Source organism: Chrysochloris asiatica, unplaced genomic scaffold, assembly GCF_000296735.1.
Source record: "Chrysochloris asiatica unplaced genomic scaffold, ChrAsi1.0 scaffold00090, whole genome shotgun sequence".
NCBI classification, from domain to species: domain Eukaryota; kingdom Metazoa; phylum Chordata; class Mammalia; order Afrosoricida; family Chrysochloridae; genus Chrysochloris; species Chrysochloris asiatica.
Window position 1 is genome coordinate 10,601,380 of NW_006408608.1, and position 23,717 is coordinate 10,625,096.

Below are 23,717 nucleotides of genomic sequence, written 5' to 3' on the forward strand. Positions count from 1 at the left end.
TCTCCAGCATCATTTCTATCACCAAGACCATATTTTCCAACTACTGATCCTTCCTCTTTGCTCCCAACCTTTGCATTCCAATCACCAGTAATGATTAATGCATCTTGATTGCATGTTTGATCAATTTCAGATTGAAGAAGTTGGTAGAATTCTATTTCATCCTCACTGGCTTTAATGATTGGTGCATAAATTTGAATAGTAGTGGTATTAACTGGGCTTCCCTGTAGGTGCATAGATATTATCCTATCACATACAGCGTTGTACCTCATGACTGATCTGGATATGTTCTTTTTGACAGTGAATGCAACACCATTCCTCTTCAATTTGTCATTCCCGGCATAGTAAACCATGTCGTCATCAGGTTCAAAATGGCCAATACCAGTCCATTTCAGCTCACTAATACCTCAGATACCGATGTTTATGCATTGCATTTAATTTTTGACAACTTCCAATTTTCCCAGATTCATACTTTGTACATTCCATGTTCCGATTTTTAATGAATATTTACAGCTGTTTCTCTTCATTTTGAGTTGTGCCCCATCAGCAAATGAAGGTCCCTTGGGCTTTTCTCCCATGGGCGTTACTCCATTCGCTCCATCATGGTCAACTCTACTTTGAGGAGGCAGCTCTTCCTCAGTCGCATTTTGAGTGCCTTCCAACCTGAGTGGCTCATTTTCTGGCACTATATCTGACAGTGTTTCTCTGCTATTCATAAGGTTTTCAGTGACTAAATATTCAGAAGTAGTTCGTCACTCCTTCTTCTTTGTCTGTGTTCTTCGGGAAGCTCATCTGAAACCTGTCCACCATGGGTGACCCTGCTGGAATTTAAAATACCAGCAGCATAGCTTTCAGAATCACGGCAACTCACAAGCCACCACAGTATGAAACTGACAGACAAGTGGTGGAAGGACTATGGCTAGATGGGCCATATTCAGTAATTCACTGTATTGCAGGATCATAAATTATGGATAACGTTACAAATACTGGGAATTCCAGCATACGTCATTGTGCTCATGCAGAACCTGACTGGAGACCAAGAGGCAGTTGTTGAACAGAACAGGGGGATACTGTGGGGTTTAAAGTTGGGGAAGGTATGCTTCAGGGTTGTGTCCTTTTATCATATTTATTCAGTCTGTATGCTGAGCTAATGATCTAAGAAGCTGGACTATATGAAGAAGAATTCAGCTTCAAGATTGGAGGAAGATTCATTAATAACCTGTGATACTACAGATGACACTATCTTACTTGCTAAAAGTGAAGAGAACTTAAAGCACTTACTGATGAAGATTGAAGATCATAATTCAGTATGAATTATTCTTCAACATAAAAAAAAATAAAAATCCTCACAGCTGGACAAACAAGCAACATCATGATAAATGGAGAAAATACTTAAATTGTCAAAGATTTCATTTTACTTAGATCAATGCTCATGGAAGCAGTACTCAAGAAATCAAGTGATGTATTGCATTGGGCAAATCTGCTGCAAAAGACCTCTTCAGAGTGTTAAAGAGCAATCATGTTGCTTTGAGGACAAAGGTACGCCTGACCCAAGTGATGGTATTTTCAATCACGTCATACGCAAGCAAAAGTAGACAATGAATAAGGAAGACGGATAAAGAATTGATGCATTAAAATAATGGTATTGGTGCAAAATATGGACTATATATAACATAGACCGGCCCAAAGAACAAACAAATCTGTGTTGGAAGTATATTCAGAATGTTTCTTAAAAGTGAGGATGTCAAGACTCAAATCTCATGTTGACATGTTATTAGGAGTGACCAGTTCCTGGAGGAAGGACATTCTGCTTGGTAAAATAGAGGATCAGTAAAAAAGAGGGAAACCCTCAATAAGATGGATTGATACAGTGGCTGCAACAAAAGGCTCAAGCATTGCAATGAATATGAAGATGGTGTAGGACAGGGCAGTGTTTTGTTCTGTTGTACATACGGTCACTATGAGTCAGAACCAGCTTGACAGCACCTAACAACAATTTTTGTTGTTATGTGCCGTGGAGTCGGTTCTGACTCATAGTGACCCTGTACAGGGTTTCCGAGGCTGTAAATCTTTACGGGAGCAGAAAGCCTCATCTTTCTTCAGTGGAGCAGCTGGTAGTTTCGAACTGCTGACCTTGCGGTTCACAGCCCGATTTGTAACCACTATGCTACCAGAGCTCCTAACAACAATTACATTTTATATATATATATAACTGGGAGCACAGTGGCTCCATAGGATAAGCACTGGACCACAAACCACAGGTTGACAGTTCAAGCCCTCCAGCTACTCCACAGGAAGAAGATGAGGCTTTCTGCTCCCACAAAGATGACAGTCCCAGGAATCCTATACAGGGTTGCTATGAGTTGGGGCCGACTCCATGATACTGTAATGACGACAGTAAATATCTGTTATTCATATACTTTCATTTTAAGGTTGTATCAATTTGATTTCTGCCTGTTTCTATACAACATCCCACTAACACAAACTCAGCATGATTCATTGTCGTTTGATCACAAAAGATGTGGAAGAAGCTGTTTCTCATTAGTGTAAATGCAGTGATAAATATTTACTTTGGGGGAGTCTATTCACTGTCTCCTAAATTGTTCTGGCAACCCTCAACACCCCTAACTTTATAGTGGATATATGGGCTTGCCTGCTCTGATATTAGTGCATGAATTTGGGGCCTTCATGGGTGGAAGAGGAGAAATAGAAGAGAGGCAAGAATCGAGAAATCCTAGCCTTTAGAGGAATAATAGCACTTTAACATAATTTTCCAAGAATTGCTTACCCCATCCACATTGGCGTATATAAACATAAAGAAATTATACATGTGACTTCAAATTACAGACTAAATCTTGTTCTATTAAATATAACTGTAACAAAAATATCACTAGATAATAGCAAACTGATTTCCAGGCCTAAGCTGAATGTCTATTATAAACATACTCAATATTTACTTAAGTTTCAATAAAATAAAATCATTAGATCATTCTCTCTTTGTTTTAAACAAGATTTAACATATTTCTTAAGAGCGTGTACTGGATTTTTGCACAAATAACATACTATGCTTTATTTTGGCATGTTTCCTATGTGCATTACACGTATGCCTATTGTGTATGTGCACTCATTATATGTGAAAAATACTCTAATCTTTCTCTCAAAATGTAATACTAATGGAAGCAATTACGTGATGATGTTGGAGACTCTTTAATTTTTTTTTTTTTTTATTTAAAGTATTTTTAATATTTCCAAAAGACGTATCTGAGGAGTAATTGTCCAGCATAAGGACTTGCATAGTACGTTCTCCAAATTCTTAACATTTTTTCCAATCAGCTTTCTTAATTTACTCCTAAATTTTAACACTTCGTAGGAAATAGACCAACCCTAACTTTGAGCCCGTCCTGGTATGGCACTGTGGGTTAATGCGCCAGACTGCAAAGCCATTTGAACTGCAAGGTCAGCAGTTCAAGCTTACCAGCTGCTCCTCGGAAACACTGTACAGGGTTGCTATGGGTCGGAACCGACTCGATGGCACTTCACAACAACAACAAACCTTGAGCCATAAATTTTGTCTTTTCTGTCCTTAGATACCCAGTACCTCCAAGATACCATGAACCATGTCCTAAGCTGTGTCAAAAAGGAGAAGGAACGTACAGCAGCCTTCCAGGCCCTGGGGTTACTTTCGGTAGCTGTGAGGTCTGAGTTTAAGGTCTATTTACCTCGTGTGTTGGACATCATCCGAGCAGCCCTGCCCCCTAAGGACTTTGCCCATAAGTAAGTATCTCTGCTATGATTTCACCTCTCGACCAGCTTCCCTGTTTCCATGAAGCTTAAACCATTCCATGCATTTTTTTTTTTCCTAAAGTTTTTATTGTGATTTGAGTGAAAGTTTACAGGACAGATCATTAGTTTTACATTCAACAAATCATACACGTTATTTCATTACAATGATTATAATCCCTTCCATGTAACATCTGTTAACAGTATTTCTCTCTATTCATTTTAGCTCTTTTTTTAAACGCTCAGGAGTATATAATAATTTAAACTACCAAAGGGCACATTCTGTAAGCCTGCCTCCTGGTCACCAGCTCTCAGTCCCTCTTTTTCCATGAATCTAGAGTCCTCAGCTGCTCCTTCTCTCCATGCCCCCATCTCTTTCTCCATCTCTGGTGTTGCTGCTTCTCTGGATAAGGTCCCGCATTCCACTTGTGCTCTTCTCCCTTGATGGTCCCAGGGTCCTCTGTTTCTGGACTGTAAGATTAACTACTCCTTGGTTTTTGTTACAAAACTTCTGCCTTTACAATTGCAACAGTGTCAATTAGTCATGATAACAATTACTCACTATTGAATCATAAGACTCTTATCCCCATCTCTTTTCACCAGATTCATCTAGACAAGATGAAAACTATTCAGTGGGGACTGTATCTTCCCTCACACACTCTTAAACTAAACTCCCTCTTGAAAATTTGTAAGCCAGTCACTTAGTGCCTTTTTCGCCCCCTCATTTTAGGTAGCCTGTGTCTAAATTGCCCGTCCCTATCTACCCTGTATACAGAGGGGATAGCTTTGATAATTGATGTGAAGACTCCTTCCCTCTCTGTTGATATTTGGAGTTACTACCTCCATGAGTATAGGTCAGGTTCATCAAATTGTAGCAATTTACCCTCATTTCCTTAATCAGATTTTTTTTTTTTTTCATCTTCTAGTCAAGTTCTGATTATCAAGCCATCGAGGCTAGATCAAATGGGTACTATCTACAAGTTTGGGTGTTCTTGTGCGTTTCCTCCTCACTTCACATCAACTGGATGCTTCAGTCTCAGCTCTAGCCCTCCGTGGCTATGTCCTTGTCCGTGGGCTCAGGTGTCTCCAGGTCCCACCACACTTTGGACCAACCAGCCCTTCCTCTTCTCTCTCTCATCTCCAGGTCAATGGGAATCTATGGAACATGGTTGAACTCAGCCCATTTCTTCATTGCTGCCTTTCCCCCTCTTCCACTCACCAGTAGACCACTGTGGTTGCCAGCAAGCTTATGTGCCTGCTCATGTGCTCCCTTTGAGTTTCAGTCTTAGGGGGGTGGGGACGGGATTGTCCTGAAGGTATTTGATTGCTTCCTTGATTGCTTCCTGGCAAACAACTTGCTTATTCTTGTAGCCAGTCATGTCGCCATTTTTGTTTTGGGTTTTTCCTGCTGATCTTTCTTTAAAGATGCATCTTCTGTTGCTATAGCGGGGTAGTCTGCTTGTCCTTTCTAGTGGGAATGCCCCACCTAAGAATGTTCTGGATGGGGCATTCTATGCATTTTTAAGAACAGCCTTTAATCATTTGAGTTTAACCTTTTCCAAATGAAATGGCCTATGTAAATATTTGGGGAGGTTGACTATTCTGTGAACATGTCAGATGCCAGTGCAGTTTTCAGTATTTTTATTATTGAAAATCTCCTAGTTGTTTTTTTTTTCTTGCATTTAAAGGTCTTATTTTGATATGAGACCTAAAGAAAAGAATCTTGCATTGGAATAGAGGGGTCCTGTCTGCCATCTTTTCCTCATCACTGAAGTTGGATAAGCCCTTTCACCTCTGCAAACCTCCCAGCAAATCAAATACAGAGAACACCCTTCAGCACCCCACACCATGGAAAGGCCAGAGTGTCTGTTTCTAAGGCTAGGGTCTCATTGCTCACCGTTTGTATTTTTATAGTTTTTTTTTTCCCTGATAAAGTAGCAAGAATTGCTCTGGTGAGTTAATAAGCCCTGCCCATTCTGGCCTTGGTGATGCTGTAGGATAAGCAAAGTCAGTAGCTCAAACCCACCAGCCACTCCACAGGAAAGCGATGAAGCCGTCTACTCCCATTAATATTTGCAGCCCTGAAAACCATACAGGGTTGCTGTGAATCTTAATGGATTCCATGGCAGTGGGTTTGGTGTGGGTTTTATTTTAACACCCAATATTTTCATCACGGGGAGAAAAACTTCTATTTCCCTTTGAATAGGAATAAGTAATGTTATAGGCGGGCTGTACTTTGCATCCTGATGAACACATTGTTCAGTTTGCTTCCTAAATAGGTACCTGGTCAGCCAGCACTGCTCTAGAGTCCATAGGGTGCCTTGTGTGAATTCATGAAAGGGGTGGCTTCCTCAAAATGCTCTACTGCCATCTGCTGGATTGTCATTTTAACTACAGAAATCTACCATGGCTTCACCCTCTAGAATTGTGCTCGATTTTGAGATAAAACATGGCATAGTTGTTATATATATCTCAGCTCATCACTTTCTGTTTCTCCGCAGGAGGCAGAAGGCAATGCAGGTGGATGCCACAGTGTTCACCTGCATCAGCATGCTGGCTCGGGCGATGGGGCCTGGCATCCAACAGGACATCAAGGAGCTTCTGGAGCCTATGCTGGCAGTGGGGCTAAGGTGGGTGTCGGAAACACCAGTCCCCCTGACTCGGTCAGTATGAGGTTTGGTTCATCCTGGGACTGTGTGAAAAGAAAAGGCCTGGTCTTTTGCACATTAAATTGGATTGGCAGGATAGCTCAGACTGAACATATGGACTAGTTCTGATCCTAGTGACATCCCTAGCTAACTGTGTGATTTTGGCTAAGTTACTTAACTTCTCTGAGCCTTAGTTTTCTGATCTGAGAAGAGTTACAATAGTAGTTCTTATTGCTAGGATTGTTGTGAGAGTTCTCTTAGTACAGTACCTTGATATAGTAATTGTTCACTAAATATTTGCAACTACTATTTGTGTTACTACTGGACAACTTGCTACAGCTCCCTAAGCTTTATTCTCTTTATGTATAAAAAAAGGATAATGTTCTCCATCAGCTTCCCAGATTACTTATTGCATGCTGCTGGATTATATTAAGCAAGTTGTGCTGTGACAAAAATCAGAAAACTTCTAGATTGTTCTGAAATCTGAGGCCAGGCCAAGAGAGTTTAGGACCCTTACTCTATTTCATAGTATCCTTTCTACTTTAAAGACCAGGCAGTGGGACCCTATCCCCTTGTTGAGCAAGAACAGACCAAATGTCATGTGCCCAGTCCTACATGTGACTAATTTCCTTGCCCTTAGCCCTGCTCTCACTGCTGTGCTCTATGACCTGAGCCGCCAGATCCCGCAGCTGAAAAAGGACATCCAAGATGGGCTTCTAAAGATGCTGTCCTTGGTCCTCATGCACAAACCCCTCCGGCACCCAGGCATGCCCAAGGGCCTGGCCCATCAGCTGGCCTCTCCTGGCCTCACGACCCTCCCTGAGGCCAGTGATGTGGGCAGCATCACTCTTGCCCTTCGAACTCTTGGCAGCTTTGAATTTGAAGGTAAGAAATTGTAGTGGATTCAACCGAGGTGGTGATTGCTGTTGGAAACCTTAGGCGAAGTATGAGGGTGAATAGGATTTCTGAGTCTTGCCAGGAGCCTAGAAACAGGATAGTCGATTCTGTGTTGACTCATTCTTTCACATCCCTGCTATTTATTTCCTTGTCCCATATTGACTTTTGGAGAAGATAGTGTTCAGAAGTATGCGTTGTTGTTGTTAAGTGTCAAGTCAACTGACTGATAGCCACCCTGTATAGGATTTCTGAGGAGTGCCTGGTGAATTTGAACCATCGACCTTGCAGTTATCAGGCCAGTGTTTATTCGACAGTGCCACATCAAGACGCCATTAATCTAATGAAATACTTCAAATATGGAAAAGTTAGAGATAGGACTCCCTTAACCTCCCAGTTCCATGTAGCTGAGGTGGGATTGAATTCCAAGAGTGATGAAGTCTAAGCTCAAGATAAATCCACATGAATACTCTAGGGAGATAACATTTCAGAAGAAAGAACTAGATCCTTTTGAAATTTACAATCATGTAGGTAGTATTGGTGGTGGTTGTGTGTTGAGTTGGTTTCAACTCATAGTGACCTCATAGGATTTCTGGGGCTATAAATCTTTACAGGATCAGAAAGCGTCATCTTTTTCTCCCTCAGAGTGACTGGGAGATTTGAACTACTAACCTTTCTGTTAGCAGCCCAGCTCATAATCCACTATGCTACCAGTACTCCTGTAAGTAGTGTTAGTCAAGACTGAAAGGAAACAAGCAAGTGCAAAGAACCTAAACATGTCTATAGACTTAAAGCCTCCTGTGGTTTCCCTGTTGCAGTTACTCCACTGACACTGATTAACACCTAGCATAATTCATCTCTAATGAATAGAGATTAGCTCTGTTTTAAACCCAGCCTACACCAGACTTTGTTTTTGGCATCTATATATGGGAATTAAAATAGACAGGGTGAATTTGTTCAATAACTGTGTTGCCCTCTGGGAATGTAAGAGGTTGAGCCACAATAAAACAAAATAACTTATTCTTTGAACAGAATAGAGAGACGATGGTGGTGGGTGGTACCTTTTTTCTGTGTTCTTACTCTCTCATCATCCCTCTTTTGCCTTTCTGCAGATTCAAGGCCCATTTGTTACCATTTAAGAAATGAGTTTTGGGTCAATATCTTGTTGATAAGTGTTCTCTTAAATACTGAGTTAGTAGCCACGAAATGGAACATGCAGCTCATGAGTTGCGGACCTCCCAGTATTGATTGTTTTCTCTCTGCATTTGTACCCAGGCCACTCGCTGACCCAGTTTGTGCGCCACTGTGCGGATCACTTCCTGAACAGTGAGCACAAGGAGATCCGCATGGAAGCTGCCCGCACCTGTTCCCGCCTGCTCACACCCTCCATCCACCTCATCAGTGGCCATGCTCATGTGGTTAGCCAGACTGCAGTGCAAGTGGTGGCAGATGTGCTCAGCAAACTGCTCGTGGTTGGGATAACAGATCCTGGTAAAGCAAACGAGACAGAACCTGTGTATGGCAGTTTGGGAGCTTGGGGCAGTTGGCAGTAGCCTCTCTAGAGATCTTCTGCATTAACGAGCCAGTGTTGTGCTCTTCCTCTCCAGACATCCACCTGTTGGTGTGCGATGCTCTGTCTTTAATTCTATTGCCTATGCTTTCATGAGTAGAGAAACAAATGACAGAAGGTTAGATGAGAAAAGGGCTTATGGGATTATGTCACTGGGCTGATGGCAGTGGAGTGGTATCTGATAAAGAACTAGAGAAGCAAATGACAGAAGGTAGATGAGAAAAGGGCTTATGGGGTTTTGTCACTGGCTGATGGCAGCGCAGTGGTATCTGGTAAAGGACTGGAGAGGTGAGACCAGTGAAGAGGAGTTCAAAGACTCAATTGCTCTTGCAGACCCTGACATCCGCTACTGTGTCTTGGCATCCCTGGATGAGCGCTTTGATGCACACCTGGCCCAGGCAGAGAACTTGCAGGCCTTGTTTGTGGCCCTGAATGACCAGGTGTTTGAGATCCGGGAGCTGGCCATCTGCACTGTGGGCCGGCTCAGTAGCATGAACCCAGCCTTTGTCATGCCTTTTCTGCGCAAGATGCTCATCCAGGTAATGGGTGCCAGTCAAACCTAGAGGCAATGGGGTGGGTACTCTGATTGTGAGAGCTGCCTGGGAAAGAGACTTGAGGACAAGGAAGTGGAATAACTATTGAGATACCTGGTAGAAGCCACCTTGGACTCCCAAGAGTCCACCTCTTCTCCCAGATTAGTAATTGTGGTTCTCGAGATTATAATCTCATAAATCTCTTGCCAGTGTGACTCCAGGATGCTTCTTGGTCCCAGGCTAACTTCTCATGCAGCTCGGTCTTTTTCCTGGCAGTTCACCAGCTAGTCCATTTCATGGCTGCCTCCTTTGATTTGCTATCGATGATGTCAATCTCCCCAGCACCTTGCCTTCCCACTCTCTTGCTTTTCTTGCTGATGCCAGGTCAAGCATGCAGACCATTGTTCTTAACAAAAATAACATATGAGAATGGCTCCAACAGTTTTTCTTATAGTCTTTGCCCCCATCTGTGGTTCCTGGCTTTCATTCTTCAGAACTGTGAGATATCAAGCTAAACTGCTTGGACTGTCAACAAAGGTACATCAGATTGGCATTGTTGCTAGATCTAGTAGGATTTCCAATTCTTGCTTAAGCTTGGGCCCTCAAGTTTTGTCTTCACCTAAGTAAGTTCTCTGGCCTCATTGGGGTGGTGCATGGTCCAGTCATTCCTTCTTCAAGTTATTTTCACCCACTGTTGTGGATCTTCTTGTGACTTGCCCAGCCCTTTCCTGTCCATACTCCTATTCTGCCTACCCCTCCTGCTGCTTTTGACCCTCTCCCATAACTTCTTTGGAAGTAAACACTTTTCATAGCGTGAAAAGAATATGGCTACAAATTATATCATCAATCAACAAATTTGAAAATTGTACTTAAATTGGTGTTTCTGTTTTTAGCCTAATGATTTATTTCTTCAACTGCTGGCCCACATTTAGAGTGCCTGTCATCTTAAGTCTTTTAAAAACACCTAACACTTTGTCAAGAAAAATAAATCATTGTTGAACCTGCCAGCTCAAATTATGCTAAATTGATTTGACATAGAAATAGCTCCTGATAGCAACATCAGTTTGCCCATTCAATCAACATACTTTTTGAGTATCTGCTATGTCCCAGGTACTGCTGGTGCTGGGACTACACCATTGAACAAACTAGACATGACTCCTGTCTTCTTGCAACTTACATGAAGCTCTCAGGCAATCTCATTTTTCTGATTTTGGAAAGTGGGACGCACCAGAGAGTGAATTTTCCTTATACTGTGTTTAGCCTGTGGAACTCGAAGTTCTAAAAGTATTTTCTATTTGTTTTTAAACTTAGATTTTCCTAAATTGAATTGCACCTTTTCATGCCTTGGTAAGGCACATAAATGGAATGCACTGTGGCTTTTTCTTGATGTCTTGGTTGCCAGGGTTATTGCTAGGGTGCAGCGATCCTTTCTGGCTCTGGAAGTGAGTTTGGGGCTCTTTAAATTGATGCTGCACTGCCCTGGTCAGTGTGCTCTCCTTGCTGGAACACGGTCTTCGCAGTTAGCCATGCCTTCTTCTGCTGCAGGTCTGTCCTCAGTGTTTCTCTCCACCTCTGTCTCTGCTCTCAGCTGTGACTGGAGGAAAGCAGGATGGCAAAGGATCCAGAGGATCAGAGCTATTAGTTCTAAGCTCACACTAAATATAATGATGGACTGTAGACTCCTCTGGGTAGTGGAGTTCTTATGGGCATTGTGACATTCCCTTTCCTTTCTGTTAAGATTTCTTCTGACAGTATCTACTCTGCAAAAGTCTATATTGTCACCAGGAATAATATCCTGATTTTTTTTAAGGTTGTCAAAACAAGCATATTATCTTTGTTCATTAAGGTCCAAGGGGATCCTCTAGATACCATTTCTAATTATTTGGGTTTATCTAGCTGGTCCTCAGAAACCCTATATAGGGTTTCTATGAGTCTGAACCGACTCAATGGCACTTAACAACAAGCAGATGGACCTGAAACAGCTGCTGAGAATGAGCATTTCTTTCATCATAGTCATTCTGCTGTGGAATCGCTTTGATTCCCATGTTGTTCATTTGTAGGCTATCTTTGTGATTGGCTGTCTGGGCAAAGATGTTCCTATCAGAGAGCCCGCTTTTCGTTTCTGCAACCCCTGCTCACAGCTTTCCCTATTGGTTTTCTTGTCTGCCATGAGTATGCTGCACTGTAGCTATGTTTTAGAAAAACTCCCAGACCCCTGGAGGTGCCATGCTAGAGATGTGACTCCTTTCAAACAGGTTTTTCTTCCAGTCACCACTGTTCTGTTCTCTGCACAGGTGTCTTTGGCTTATGGAGTGTTTAGCAGCTACTTGAATCACAATAGAAGCCTGGGTCCTTCCCCTGGTTCTCTGCCACATTTCCCTTTAGACACACAATCCCTATCTAGCCTTTCCCCTGCCATAGTGAGCTGTTCTTCTTCCCCACAGATATTGACAGAGCTGGAACACAGTGGCATTGGAAGAATCAAAGAGCAGAGTGCCCGCATGCTAGGACACCTAGTCTCCAATGCCCCCCGACTCATCCGCCCCTACATGGAGCCTATTCTGAAGGTATAAATGCAACAGATGAGAAGCAGGCACTGCCTTTCCAGACTGTCTTGTGGCACTTTGTTTGGAGAGCTTGGGTGTTTCAGGGCTCATTGGTACACTGCACAAAGTGGGTCATTTCTGTGGTCCCAGGCTCAGAGACAAAGGCTACCTCAAGGGCTGAAAAATACCGAGAATCTTACTGGCTACAGAAAAGTAGTCTTCTTATAAGAGATAAGATTGAGAGAATGTTGAAAGCACATCAGCAAATGTTCTTGGCAAGGGGAAACTGATGGATAGTGCCATAAAAGAGTCCCCCTAAAAATGAAGAACAAGTGATCTTTAAAATCCAAAACTACCTTTCAGTTTGAATACATTGAAGTCATGTGAATCATAACATGTTGGATCTGGGTGAATGAACTATGGTCCTTCCCAACACTCACACATCAGATCTGTGCTCGATATGGGCAGAGTTTGAGAAGCCACTTTCCAGAGAAATCTTGGATTCATACAGCCTGTTGTTGTTGTGATTGAGTCAGTTCCAACTCATAGCCCCCCTGTTTAGGGTTTCCTAGGAGCAGCTGGTGGGTTTGAACCAGTGACCTTGTGATTAGCAGCCCAGTGTTTATCCTTCAGCACCACACCAGGGCCCTTCAGAGTAAATAAGTTAGTTATATATAACTGAGATGGTCTCTTGGGTGGGTTTTACTGAAGTAAAAGAAAGGTTTGTAGTATGTTCTAGTTTATATTCATCCTCTCATACTATCTTCTCATAGGCTTTAATTTTGAAACTGAAAGACCCAGACCCTGATCCAAACCCTGGTGTGATCAATAATGTCTTGGCTACAATAGGAGAATTGGCTCAGGTAAAAGGGCAACTGTTTTTTCCAAAAGGTGGGAAGAATGTTATATTACTGCTGAGGAAGTCAAAATATCTGTTTAGTGCCATAATTTCTAATCCTGTCTACTCCCCACCTTTTTTAAAAAAATGTGCAGGTTAGTGGCCTAGAAATGAGGAAATGGGTCGATGAACTTTTTATCATCATCATGGACATGCTCCAGGACTCCTCTCTTTTGGCCAAGAGGCAGGTGAGTACCATCACTTTCTGATTGAGCAGGACAGACCCGTAAGGCCAGGGACTTTTAGTCCCACTTATTCACCTCAGTGTCCTCAGCCACTACCTAGCACAGGGCTTGGCACATGGTGGTTGTTAAATGCTGTTGAGTCGATTCCAACTCAGTGACCCCGCGTAGGATTTCCAAGGAGCAGGTGGTGGGTTTGAACTGCCGACCTGGTGGTTTTCAGTTCAGTGCTGATCCTACAGTGTCATATCAGGAGTCCAATGTGGCACATGGTAGGTGTTCAGACATAATTGTTAAATTGTTGACTGAGTAAACATAAAAAAGACCACACCAGAATTAACTGTCATCCTGGCCCAGAGTCACTTTTAGTATTAGGACCAGCTAGGGCCACTTCCCTGATCCAAAAGGCAATGTAGAATGTGTCTTAGTGTCCCATCTCCTGCAGGACATAGGCATGTTGAAAAGCCTCAGCCATAGCCTTGGTCCACTGTAGTCATTTAAGGTCATTAGGTGACTAGGCTAAGATCCAGAGCAATCCTAATTTCCTTTAGTCTTAGACTTACATTCATCATTAGGAATTTGGAAGGCCAATGTATTTCCTTTGAGAAAAATGGAGTGCTCTTACCTTTAATCCATGTTTGTGCTTGATCAGCCAGGATGTCTGTTCATTGTCATTGTCTTTACTAAGACACTTCTTTTCCTGTAATAGCCTCTTATCATTACTATCATTTAACAAAGACTACGGACCACTTTCTTTTCTGTTACTTTGGGATCTTTTTCCAATCCAGGTGGCTCTGTGGACCCTGGGACAGTTGGTAGCCAGCACTGGCTATGTGGTGGAGCCCTACAGGAAGTACCCTACTCTGCTAGAGGTGCTGCTGAATTTTCTGAAGACTGAGCAGAACCAGGGCACACGACGAGAGGTAGTGAACATGGCAAGCTTGGTCTTTAAAGACTTTTCTGGGAGAATGGAGAGAATGTTGTGGCATTAATATGTTCTGACAATACTAAGCAGACGTCCTTTCTCTCTCCATTTTGCTCATGTAGCCAATCATCTGGGTATGAATTGATTATGATAGAACAAAAGGAATATGCATGAAACTTGTTGTGAAATGAATGTTATGATGAATTCTTTCTTTTTCTCCGTCTCTTTGACCACCCAGGCTATTCGTGTGTTAGGGCTCTTGGGGGCTTTGGATCCCTACAAGCACAAAGTGAACATTGGCATGATTGACCAGTCCCGGGATGCTTCTGCAGTCAGCCTGTCAGAATCCAAGTCAAGTCAGGATTCCTGTAAGTGGAGGGAACCACGAGAGACCTGCTAAGTCCCTGAATCACATAGTTCTTGCTAACTATGTTTGGAAAGCATCTGGGACTGGATAACTATGAAATTGTAGGATATTGGCTCACTTAGACGCTTTGGAATAAAAAGTCAGTAGTTTTCTCTTGCATCCCATCTGGGGTGCTGTTCTCGATGTGTCCAGAGGCTTTGGTAAGGGTTGGCAGGCTAAGTCTGTACTCACTCTTTGATAAAATGAGAGACATACCAAGAATGACCCCCTCAGCTCTGGTCACCTCTCATTCTTTACTAGTGCATCTTTGATTTTTTTAAAAATCCTTATAACACCCAAAGAGGAATAGGGTGGCATTTATATTCTTATCTTAATTGATGGAAATCTGAGGCAAGGCAGAGAAGAACTAGTGGTAATCCGAGCCCAGGGTTTATTGGTCTAAGCATGTGGGCCATACAGTCCTGCTGCCTTTTGATGAGTAGCCTAAGAGATTGGGGCAGACTATGGGGCTACCGGAGAGTTTTGCAGACTTCACATATTGTCTGCCTGTGGAAGCTAATGTCGTATGAGGTGGCCTATTTCCGAATACGTGGAAGTTCAACAGTGACCGTCCCAGCAAAATGTTGTTTTTCTAAACTAAAATAATTTCTTTAACTGTAGAGTCAGAATCATACTGCTTCCAATTTCCCCTTCCTTATATTTACCAGAGAAGTGTGCCTTCGATGTTACCTTGTCACACCCACAGCTGTTCAGAGCAGAGCCCAAGCCACAGATGTGCAAGCAGATGTTCTCCCATTGTTCAGCACCACCAGTCAGCCCTGTCCCTTGTCCTGTTCTACTTCATATCCTCCTCCTCACACTTTTAATACTCCCAGTTAGAATCCTTGCGATCCTTTCTTGTTCCGGTCAGATAGCATTTGTTTACTAGCTTCTCTGAATTCCCTAGGGAGACCAAGCAGCTGCTAAACAGATGTCTGCCTAATTTAATTCCCTTTACTTTCATTTGGGGAAGTGATTATTTTTATTGATGGTTTCAGCTACACGATTGTGAACTGTAATGGTAAGAAGCAAGTTAAACATAACAGTTTAAAGAAAACCCACCGTGTACTGATACAGGCTTTTATGACTTGGGTAATATAAGAACCAAAAACTGTTTGAGTTCTTGATGGTGAGAGCCTGTTCATGGATTTTGATATAACTGTCATTCCCAATGGCAATAGAACATACCAGGGGGGAAAATGAATGCTAATGTCTGAGAAGGTATTTTGTTTTTTGTTAGCTTAAACTTCAACTATTATTGCATACACCTCATGAATTCTCGCTGTCGTTTTGCCCTAGCTGACTACAGCACCAGTGAAATGCTGGTTAACATGGGAAACCTGCCCCTGGATGAATTCTATCCAGCCGTTTCCATGGTGGCCCTAATGCGGATCTTCCGGGACCAGTCTCTCTCTCAGCATCACACCATGGTTGTCCAGGCCATCACCTTCATCTTCAAGTCCCTGGGACTCAAGTGTGTACAGTTCCTGCCCCAGGTCATGCCCACATTCCTTAATGTCATTCGGGTATGTGATGGGGCCATCCGGGAGGTAAGTAGCTAAAACCCCATCCTGTGCTCCTCTCCGTTCCACACCACACATCCATAGAAGATTTCATCGCAGGGCTTCAGATTCCTAATAATGCACACTGCTTAGTTTTAAGCATTAATGCCTTGCTTCCCATAAAATTCTAACACTTAGGAGAAGTGAACAAGCGTGATCAGCTCAGCCCAATTTCCTGACGTGTCCCCTTAAGTAGTCCAAAGCATGAATAGCCTGGGGAAGGGTAGTGTTGTTAGTGTCACTTTCCTAGAGTCAGTCCACGTGTGTTTTAAGAATGTTCCACAGTCTGGATTTCTGGTTGCTTCTTTTGTGATTAGATACAAATCAAACTTTTGGTGAGAGTACAGCATATGTGAATTGCATATTTCTTACTGTCTCCTAAGGTCAGTATTGTTGATGCTAAGTGTGAGCACATTCATTAGTTGGTGTCCATCCAGTGCCTTCATTGGAAAGTTACTGGTTTGCCTTTGTCAGTAAGAAGTACTCTGTGGGGTGATACTTTGAGACTGTGGGACCTTTCACCCAGTGATTTTAGCATCCCTGGCCCGAATCCATCATCACACTGGAATGTTGCTGGATGATGGCTTTCTAGTTCAATCACTCGTTAGCTGATGTTTGTATGTAAAGAGCTTTCCTCTTTCCCCATTTGCTTTCTGTTTTCCTTTCTTTATTTTTGTTAACTACCACTGTGGACTGCTAATCTCAAGGTCAGTAGATCAAACCCACCAGCCATGCCTTGGAAACCCTATCTGGGGACACTGTAAGTCAGCACCAACTTGGCAGCACTTAGCAACAATTAATGGGCTTACGTATTTTTTTAGTCAGTGTGTTAAAATCTGTTACTTTTTGTTGTTATTTTTTATGTTTTATTGTGAATTATATGATAGTTTACATGGGAGAACATTAGCTTTACGTTCATCCGATCATATTTCATTGCCATGGTTACAGTCCCCTCCATGCATCATCAACCAACCAAAGGGTATACCCTGCAAGCCTGGCCCCCGGTTGTCAGCACACAGCCCCTCCCCCTCTCTGGGTCTAAAGTCCACAGCTGCTCCATCTCTCCATGTCATCGTCACTGCTTCCATCTCTGGCGTTACTGCTTCTCTGGGTAAGGTCCCGCTCTCCACTCTTCTCCTTTGATGGTCCTAGGGACCACCGCTCCTAAACTGCAAAATCAGTTACTCCCTTCCTTTTGCTACAAAATGTCTACCTTTACATTTCCAACCTTCGCAGTCAGTCCTGATAACAGTTATTCACTATTGTATCATAAGAGACCTACCTATCCGCATGTCCTTTCATCAGCCCCACCCAGACAGATAAAATCTGTTACTTTATATTTGGAAATAAATCTAAACATATATTTTTTTTAATTATAAGACTAATAGTAGCACAAAGACCACTTATCTACTCTTTATTCAGATTCACCTACTGTTAACATTTTACCCCATTTGAGTGAGTTGCATACATCTTAACTCTTTACCTATATATACGTCAATGTGTGTTTCAAAAAAATAGGGAAAATGTGAGAACACAAGAGTATCAACATCAGTAAATTTAACACTAATGTGTTCATCTATGGAATAAGCACTAGGCTGCGAACAGCAAGGTTAGTGGTTCGAGCCCACTGGCCGCTACATGGGAGAAAGATGAGGCTTTCTGTTCCCACAAAGATTTACAGCCTGCATTTACTCTAAGGTGTGGCGCTATAGGATCAGCACTGCACTGCAAAGTCAGTTTGAACCACAAGGTGCTTGGTTCAAACTCACCAGCCACTCCTCAGAAACTCTATGTTGGATCGCTGTGAGTGACCTGACTAGGCAGCACTTATAACAACAACAAGTTTATCCTGTACAGGGTCACTATGAGTTAGAACCAGCTCAACAACACTTAGCAACAACGGTGTTAATCTGTTTCCTGTACTGTAATGTTGTCAGTTGCCCCATTAATATCCTATAAGCATTCTTTTTTCCTCCAGTTCCTCATCCATTCTAGGGTCAGGTCTTACTTATTATTCTTTCTGTTCAAATTGTTCCATCACCCATGGAGTGCTCCTTCTGTAATATGTTACAGGATTATAATAAATTATAGATGGTCTTTTAAAGAATGGGAATTTCAGAACATGTAATTATATTTATGTACTATCATGCACAGACCAAGAGGCAATCATTTGAACAGAACAAAGGAATACTATGTAGTTTAAAACCAGAGAAGGTGTGTTTCAGGTCATATCTTTTAATCACACTTGAAATGTGCTGAGCAGGACTATATGAAGAAGAACACGGTATCAGGATTGGAGGAAAAATCATTGACAACCTGCAGTATGCAGCGGACACAACCTTGCTTGCTGAAAGTGAAGAGCACTTGAAGCACTTACTGATGAAGATCAAAGATTACAGTCTTTGGTATGAATTCAGAAAGCAAAACATAAGAGAAACAAAAATCCCCACAATGAACCAATGAACATCATGATAAATGGAGAAAATATTGGAATTGTCAAGGATTTCATTTTATTTGGATCCACAATAGTGCTCATGAAAGCAGCAATTAAGAAATCAAATGATGTATTGCATTGGACAAGTGTGCTACAAAATACCTCTTTAAAATGTTAAAGAGCAAAGGTGTTACTTTGAAGACTAAAGTGCTTGACCCCAAACCATAATATTTTCAGTCACCTTACGTGCATGCTAAAAGCTGAATAATGAATAAGAAGACTAAAGAAGAATTGATGCCTTTGAATTATGGTATTGGCAAAGATTACTATGGTATACTATATAAATAAATAGACTATGGACTGCCAGAAGAATAAATAAAACTTTAGAAGAAGTATAGCCAGAATACTACTTAGAAGCAATAATCATAAGACTTTCTCTCATGTACTTGGACATGTTATCAGGAGTAACTAGTCTGAGGAAGGACATCATGCTTGGTAAAGTGGAAGGTCAATGAAAAAGAGGACCACCTTCCATGAGATGGATAGACACAGGTGCTGCAACAGTGGGCTTAATTATAACAACTGTGAGAATGGCGCCTAGCAACATCATCTTGGTGCTCTCTTTTCGTCCTACTTTGTGTTTTCTTTTTTGGGGATGCAGTTGAGCTTTTTTTTTTTTTTTATTTTTTTAATATTATCTTTTGTCTTCTACTCTTTGCTCTCCCTTAATTTTTAAAACTTCTTTAAAACAGAATAGTTCAATTATAAGCAAAAGTAGACAGCCTATCAGATTTAATTCTCATACGGTATTGTTAAGTGCTGCCATCGAGTTGGTTCCAACGCATAGTGACCCTGTGCACAACAGAATGAAACACTGCCTGGTCCTGTGCCATCCTCACAACTGTTACTACGTTTGAGCCCATTGCTGCTGCCACTGTGTCAGTCAGTGTCATTGAGGGTCTTCCTCATACCTGTCAATAATTATTCATATTTGTATCATTTTGGCTTTATCTTTTTTTTCCCTCCTACTACTTTTTGTTCTGGAGTATTTTTAAGCAATTTCCAGGCATTGTTATTTCACTAATCTATTTTTTTAGTACAACTAGACACAAGACAGTCAGTATACCTACAAAGTTAATAGTAATTTCTTAATATTCTCTAATACCAAGCCTATCTTCAGACTTTCTTATGTATCTTAAAATTGTCTTTTTACAAATGGTTTATTCATCAGAATCCAAACAAGGTCAACACATGGCATTTAGTCAATATATTTAATTTTCTTTATGTCTATATTCACCTCTCCTTCCCTATTTTTTCTTCATTCTGTGTATTTATGGAAGAAACCAAGTCATTTGTCTGATGATATTTCTCATTCTGTGTGTGACTGATTTTTTCTTTCAAGTATTATAGAAAATGACACCAACCATTCCTCCCACACACTCTCTACTTCTCATCTGGATCCAATTATTCATTGTAATGACCACATCACAGTTATGGGACTTATTAGGGAAGTTAACAGGACCAGAAATATTCCAGTTAATTCTTATAGGCAGACTGCTCTCTGACTCTCATCTCTTTGGCCTGGCCTCTGCCTTGCTCCAGCAATGTTACAAAGCTCTTTTAGGACTGCTGATAATGCTGCTGGACACACCACTCCACCATAGCCTCAGTCTGAAAGTACTTGACTGTAGCTCTGTGAGTCAGCAAACCTAGCTTCCCCAATTAAATACCTGAAGACCCCCCACTTTGCAAGCAAACTTCCTGCCCAAAGTCACTCAGCTTTACTTGCTCCACTGCTGTCTTGATTCTGATGCTGCCTCTCCTCAACTGCTTATCTGGCTTCACAGCATCCTGTCCCTGGGTTGAGAAGGTTCATGCACAAGAATCTCAGGGTCCAAAGGGCATGCTCCACTCCTGGCTTTTCTTCCTTGATCCTTGATGGTAGTGAGCTCTCCCTCCCTGCTTCTGACACGATTCACTGTATACCCTTGTTGGAGTTCTTAGTTTTCTTTAGTTCTTAGATTGTTAACCCTGTTAACAATCACTTATAACAGAATCATATCTCCCAGAATCATATCTCCTACTATCATCTTCTCCCACCTTCTCTTAGCCATACCCATCAGGGAAAAAAGTTGTTTGGTGAGAGTTACAAAGACTGGGTAGAAGAGCCACATGAAGTAATTCACTGCACTGCAGGAATCTTAATTTCCTGTAAACTTGGTAAATTTAGAGGTCTGATTAGGCTTCCAATCTTTTGCCATATGTGATATTGTATACTTCCTATTTCAACATATCAGGAAGTAAATATTTTCTATGTGTTCCACTTCTAGTGATGTGAAGGTTAATTACTAGGTTCAAGTATTGTGGCCCTGATCTTCCATTATAATGTTGCCCCATCTGCTTTTCTCCTGTTTTGGTATCCATTGTTAATCGTTCCCTAGATGCACCTGAGTGCTTAACCACTGAGCAACCAGGCCCTTGAAAATTTTTAGAGGCCTGAGATTCTGTCTAACATGTGTGCAAACATGTCATAGATTATTTAACCTGTCTTGATTGGACATTTGTGTTTTTTTCCGAGTCTTTTGCTGTTTAAAATTATGAAAAGCTTTGTACAAGCATCATATTTTTGCCAAGTATTTCCATGGGAAAGGAGCTCTGGTGGCGTTATAGGATAAAAGCTGGAATGCTAACTTCAAGGTGGCAGTTCAAACCCAGCAGCCACTCCAGGGGAGAAAGATAATGCTTTCTGAACCCCTAAAGACTTATAACTTCAGAATCACTCTGAATTGGAATTGACTCTATGGCAGTGGGTTTGGTCTGTTTTCTTTGGATATCCTTGGGATAGATTCTTTTTGAAGTGGGATTTCTGAGCCAAAGGTTAATTATTTATTGCCAAATCGACTTCCCAAGTGTTATCCCATTTTGCATTCTGACCAACCCCATATGAGAGTGTCTATTTTCCAAACCCATGCCAGTAGAACATGTTGTCAGACTTGTAGAATTTTGTAATCTGATAAGTGAGTAATAAATAGTCCCTCAGTGGTTTTCATTTGCATCTCTTCTGTTGTGAGTACATATTTTTATAAATTAAGGGTTACTGGCATGGTTCTTATTTTTGTTTCAGGTTTTAGAAGCTCTTTATATTTTTTCAGTATTAACTCCTTGTTGCAAATATTTTCCCTCTTTGTCATCTTTCTATGTATTTTGCAAATTTTACCTTATGTCATATAATATTTTGTTTTTGTAGTCAAATACATCAGTATTTTCTCTTATTGCTTCTGGATTTTGAAACCTATGTTGAAAAGGCTTCCCCATTCCCAGATTGTAAAAGAATTAACCTATTTTCCTTCTTGTACTTTATTTGCTTTATTTTTCACATTTAAAACTCTGAGGTCTTTGGAATATGTCCCAGCATGCAGTATGAGAAATGGATCCAATTTTATCTTTTTCACCCTTAAAATTTTGACTTGCATACCCAGTTTACCAATGTCTATAAAGGAGCTCTGGTAGCGTAGTGGTTACGAGTCGGGCTGCCAACCTCAAGGTCAGCACTTCGAAACTACCAGCAGTTCCGCGGGAGAAAGATGAGGCATTCTACTCCCATAAAGATTTACAGCCTTGGAAACCCTGTGCAGGGTCACTATGAGTTGGAAGCGACTCCACGGTACTTAACAACAACAACAATAATTAATCAAATTTTTTTTCTTCCCTTGAACAATATATGACACTTAAAATAATTGCTCAAGCCATCTTCCCTTCCTTTTAGGTTATCTAATATTTTACTTTTTTTCAGCCTTATATTTCTGTTTTATAAAAGCTGTTTGCTTATATTCATCCACATTTGCCATTTCATTTCTTATCATTCCATCTTTTATCTCAGAGCTTCCTCCTGGGATTATTTACCTTCTTAAAACAAATTCCTCTTGTGAGCGAGCATTAAACTCTGCTTTTGTTTATCTTTATCTTATCCTCTCTTTAAGTCTTTCTTTAGCTAAACATACAAATTTGAGTTCTGTCACAATATTGTAGGCATTATCTTCCTTATTGTCAAGAAGTCAATGTCTTGAAGTTCTTTTCTCTGTGGTTCTTTTGCAATATCTCCTTATTACTGCCTGCAGTTTCACCTGCTACATATCTAGATATGGATTTCTTTCTCTTTCCAACTGTAGATGTGTTGAGCTTCTGAATCTGAGGATTGGTACCTTTTATCAATTCTTGAAAAATCTCACTTATCATTTGTAAAATATTGTCCTTTCACTTTTCTTTCAGTTTTTCTTCCAGAGTTCTGATTAGACATGTTAAAGTTTTTTTTACACTACCCTGAACGTAACTTTGTTTTTCTTCCATATTTTAAATCTTTGTCTCTCAAGGATGTATTCTGGGTATTTCTTCACATCCGTTTCCTATTCACTCGTCCTTCAGCTATGGAGCCTGGTGGTGCAGCAGTTAAATGATGAGCTGCTAATGGAAAGGTTGACAGTTTGTATCCACTTAGCAGCTCTGCTGGTGATCTGCAGCCAGTTGCTCTATGCGGCAATCCTACCCTACACATGGGGTTGCTATGAGTCCAAAATCCCACCAGTACCTAACAACAAACAGCACAATCCTTCAGTCATGTCTGCCTTATCAGTCATTGAGTTTTCAGTTCAAACAATGTTTCTTTTTTCTTAAGGTTGTACCTGGTTCTTTTAAATATGTTTATATATATGTATTGTTGTTGTTGTTGAAAAAATACACAGCAAAACATAGATCAATTCGACAGTTTCTACGTGTACAATTTTGTGACATAGATTATACTCTTCAAACTGTGCTACCATTCTCACTCTTCTTTTCTGAGTTGTTCCTCCCTCATTAATACCAACTCATTGCCCCCTAAGGTTCCTGTCTGATCTTTTGAGTCGCTGTTGTCAATTTAAGATCTGACATTGAAAAGTGCCTTCAAGTAGGTTCTTACTCATAGGGATTCTATATAGGGTTTTCAAGGAGTGGCTCTTGAGTTTGAACTGCCAACCTTTCAGTTAGGAATCCAGTGCGTATCATACAGCACCACACCAGAACTTCTAGGTAACTATTTAAAAAGCATAATGCTCAAGACAGACTTTTTGTACTAGTTAAGCTAAACTGTTGTTTGGTTTCAGGATGACTGCAGGGAATATTTTGGGTTCAAGGTTTCAAAATTATCTGAGGGCAATGGTTTCAGTAGTTCTTCTACCCTCCATTGCTCCAGGAAGTCTGGAGTCCATGACAATTTTAAATCTGTTCTGCATTTTCCCCCTTTGGGCCAGAATTCTTCTGTGGAATCTTTGATTAAAATGTTCAGTAATAATTTCTGGGTACCATTT

General features: G+C 41.2%; 1 protein-coding gene across 1 annotated transcript in view; it reads left to right on the plus strand.

The window, feature by feature from the left end:
- Nucleotides 1-23,717, plus strand: part of MTOR (mechanistic target of rapamycin (serine/threonine kinase)) — a 160,581-nt gene that overhangs the window by 26,914 nt on the left and 109,950 nt on the right. The window contains exons 9-19 of the mRNA XM_006866389.1: nt 3,585-3,771; nt 6,279-6,407; nt 7,066-7,310; nt 8,595-8,810; nt 9,223-9,428; nt 11,867-11,989; nt 12,742-12,831; nt 12,962-13,054; nt 13,837-13,971; nt 14,212-14,341; nt 15,679-15,929. Coding sequence (XP_006866451.1) covers nt 3,585-3,771; nt 6,279-6,407; nt 7,066-7,310; nt 8,595-8,810; nt 9,223-9,428; nt 11,867-11,989; nt 12,742-12,831; nt 12,962-13,054; nt 13,837-13,971; nt 14,212-14,341; nt 15,679-15,929 — 1,805 coding nt within the window. The remainder of the gene's footprint in view (nt 1-3,584; nt 3,772-6,278; nt 6,408-7,065; nt 7,311-8,594; nt 8,811-9,222; nt 9,429-11,866; nt 11,990-12,741; nt 12,832-12,961; nt 13,055-13,836; nt 13,972-14,211; nt 14,342-15,678; nt 15,930-23,717) is intronic.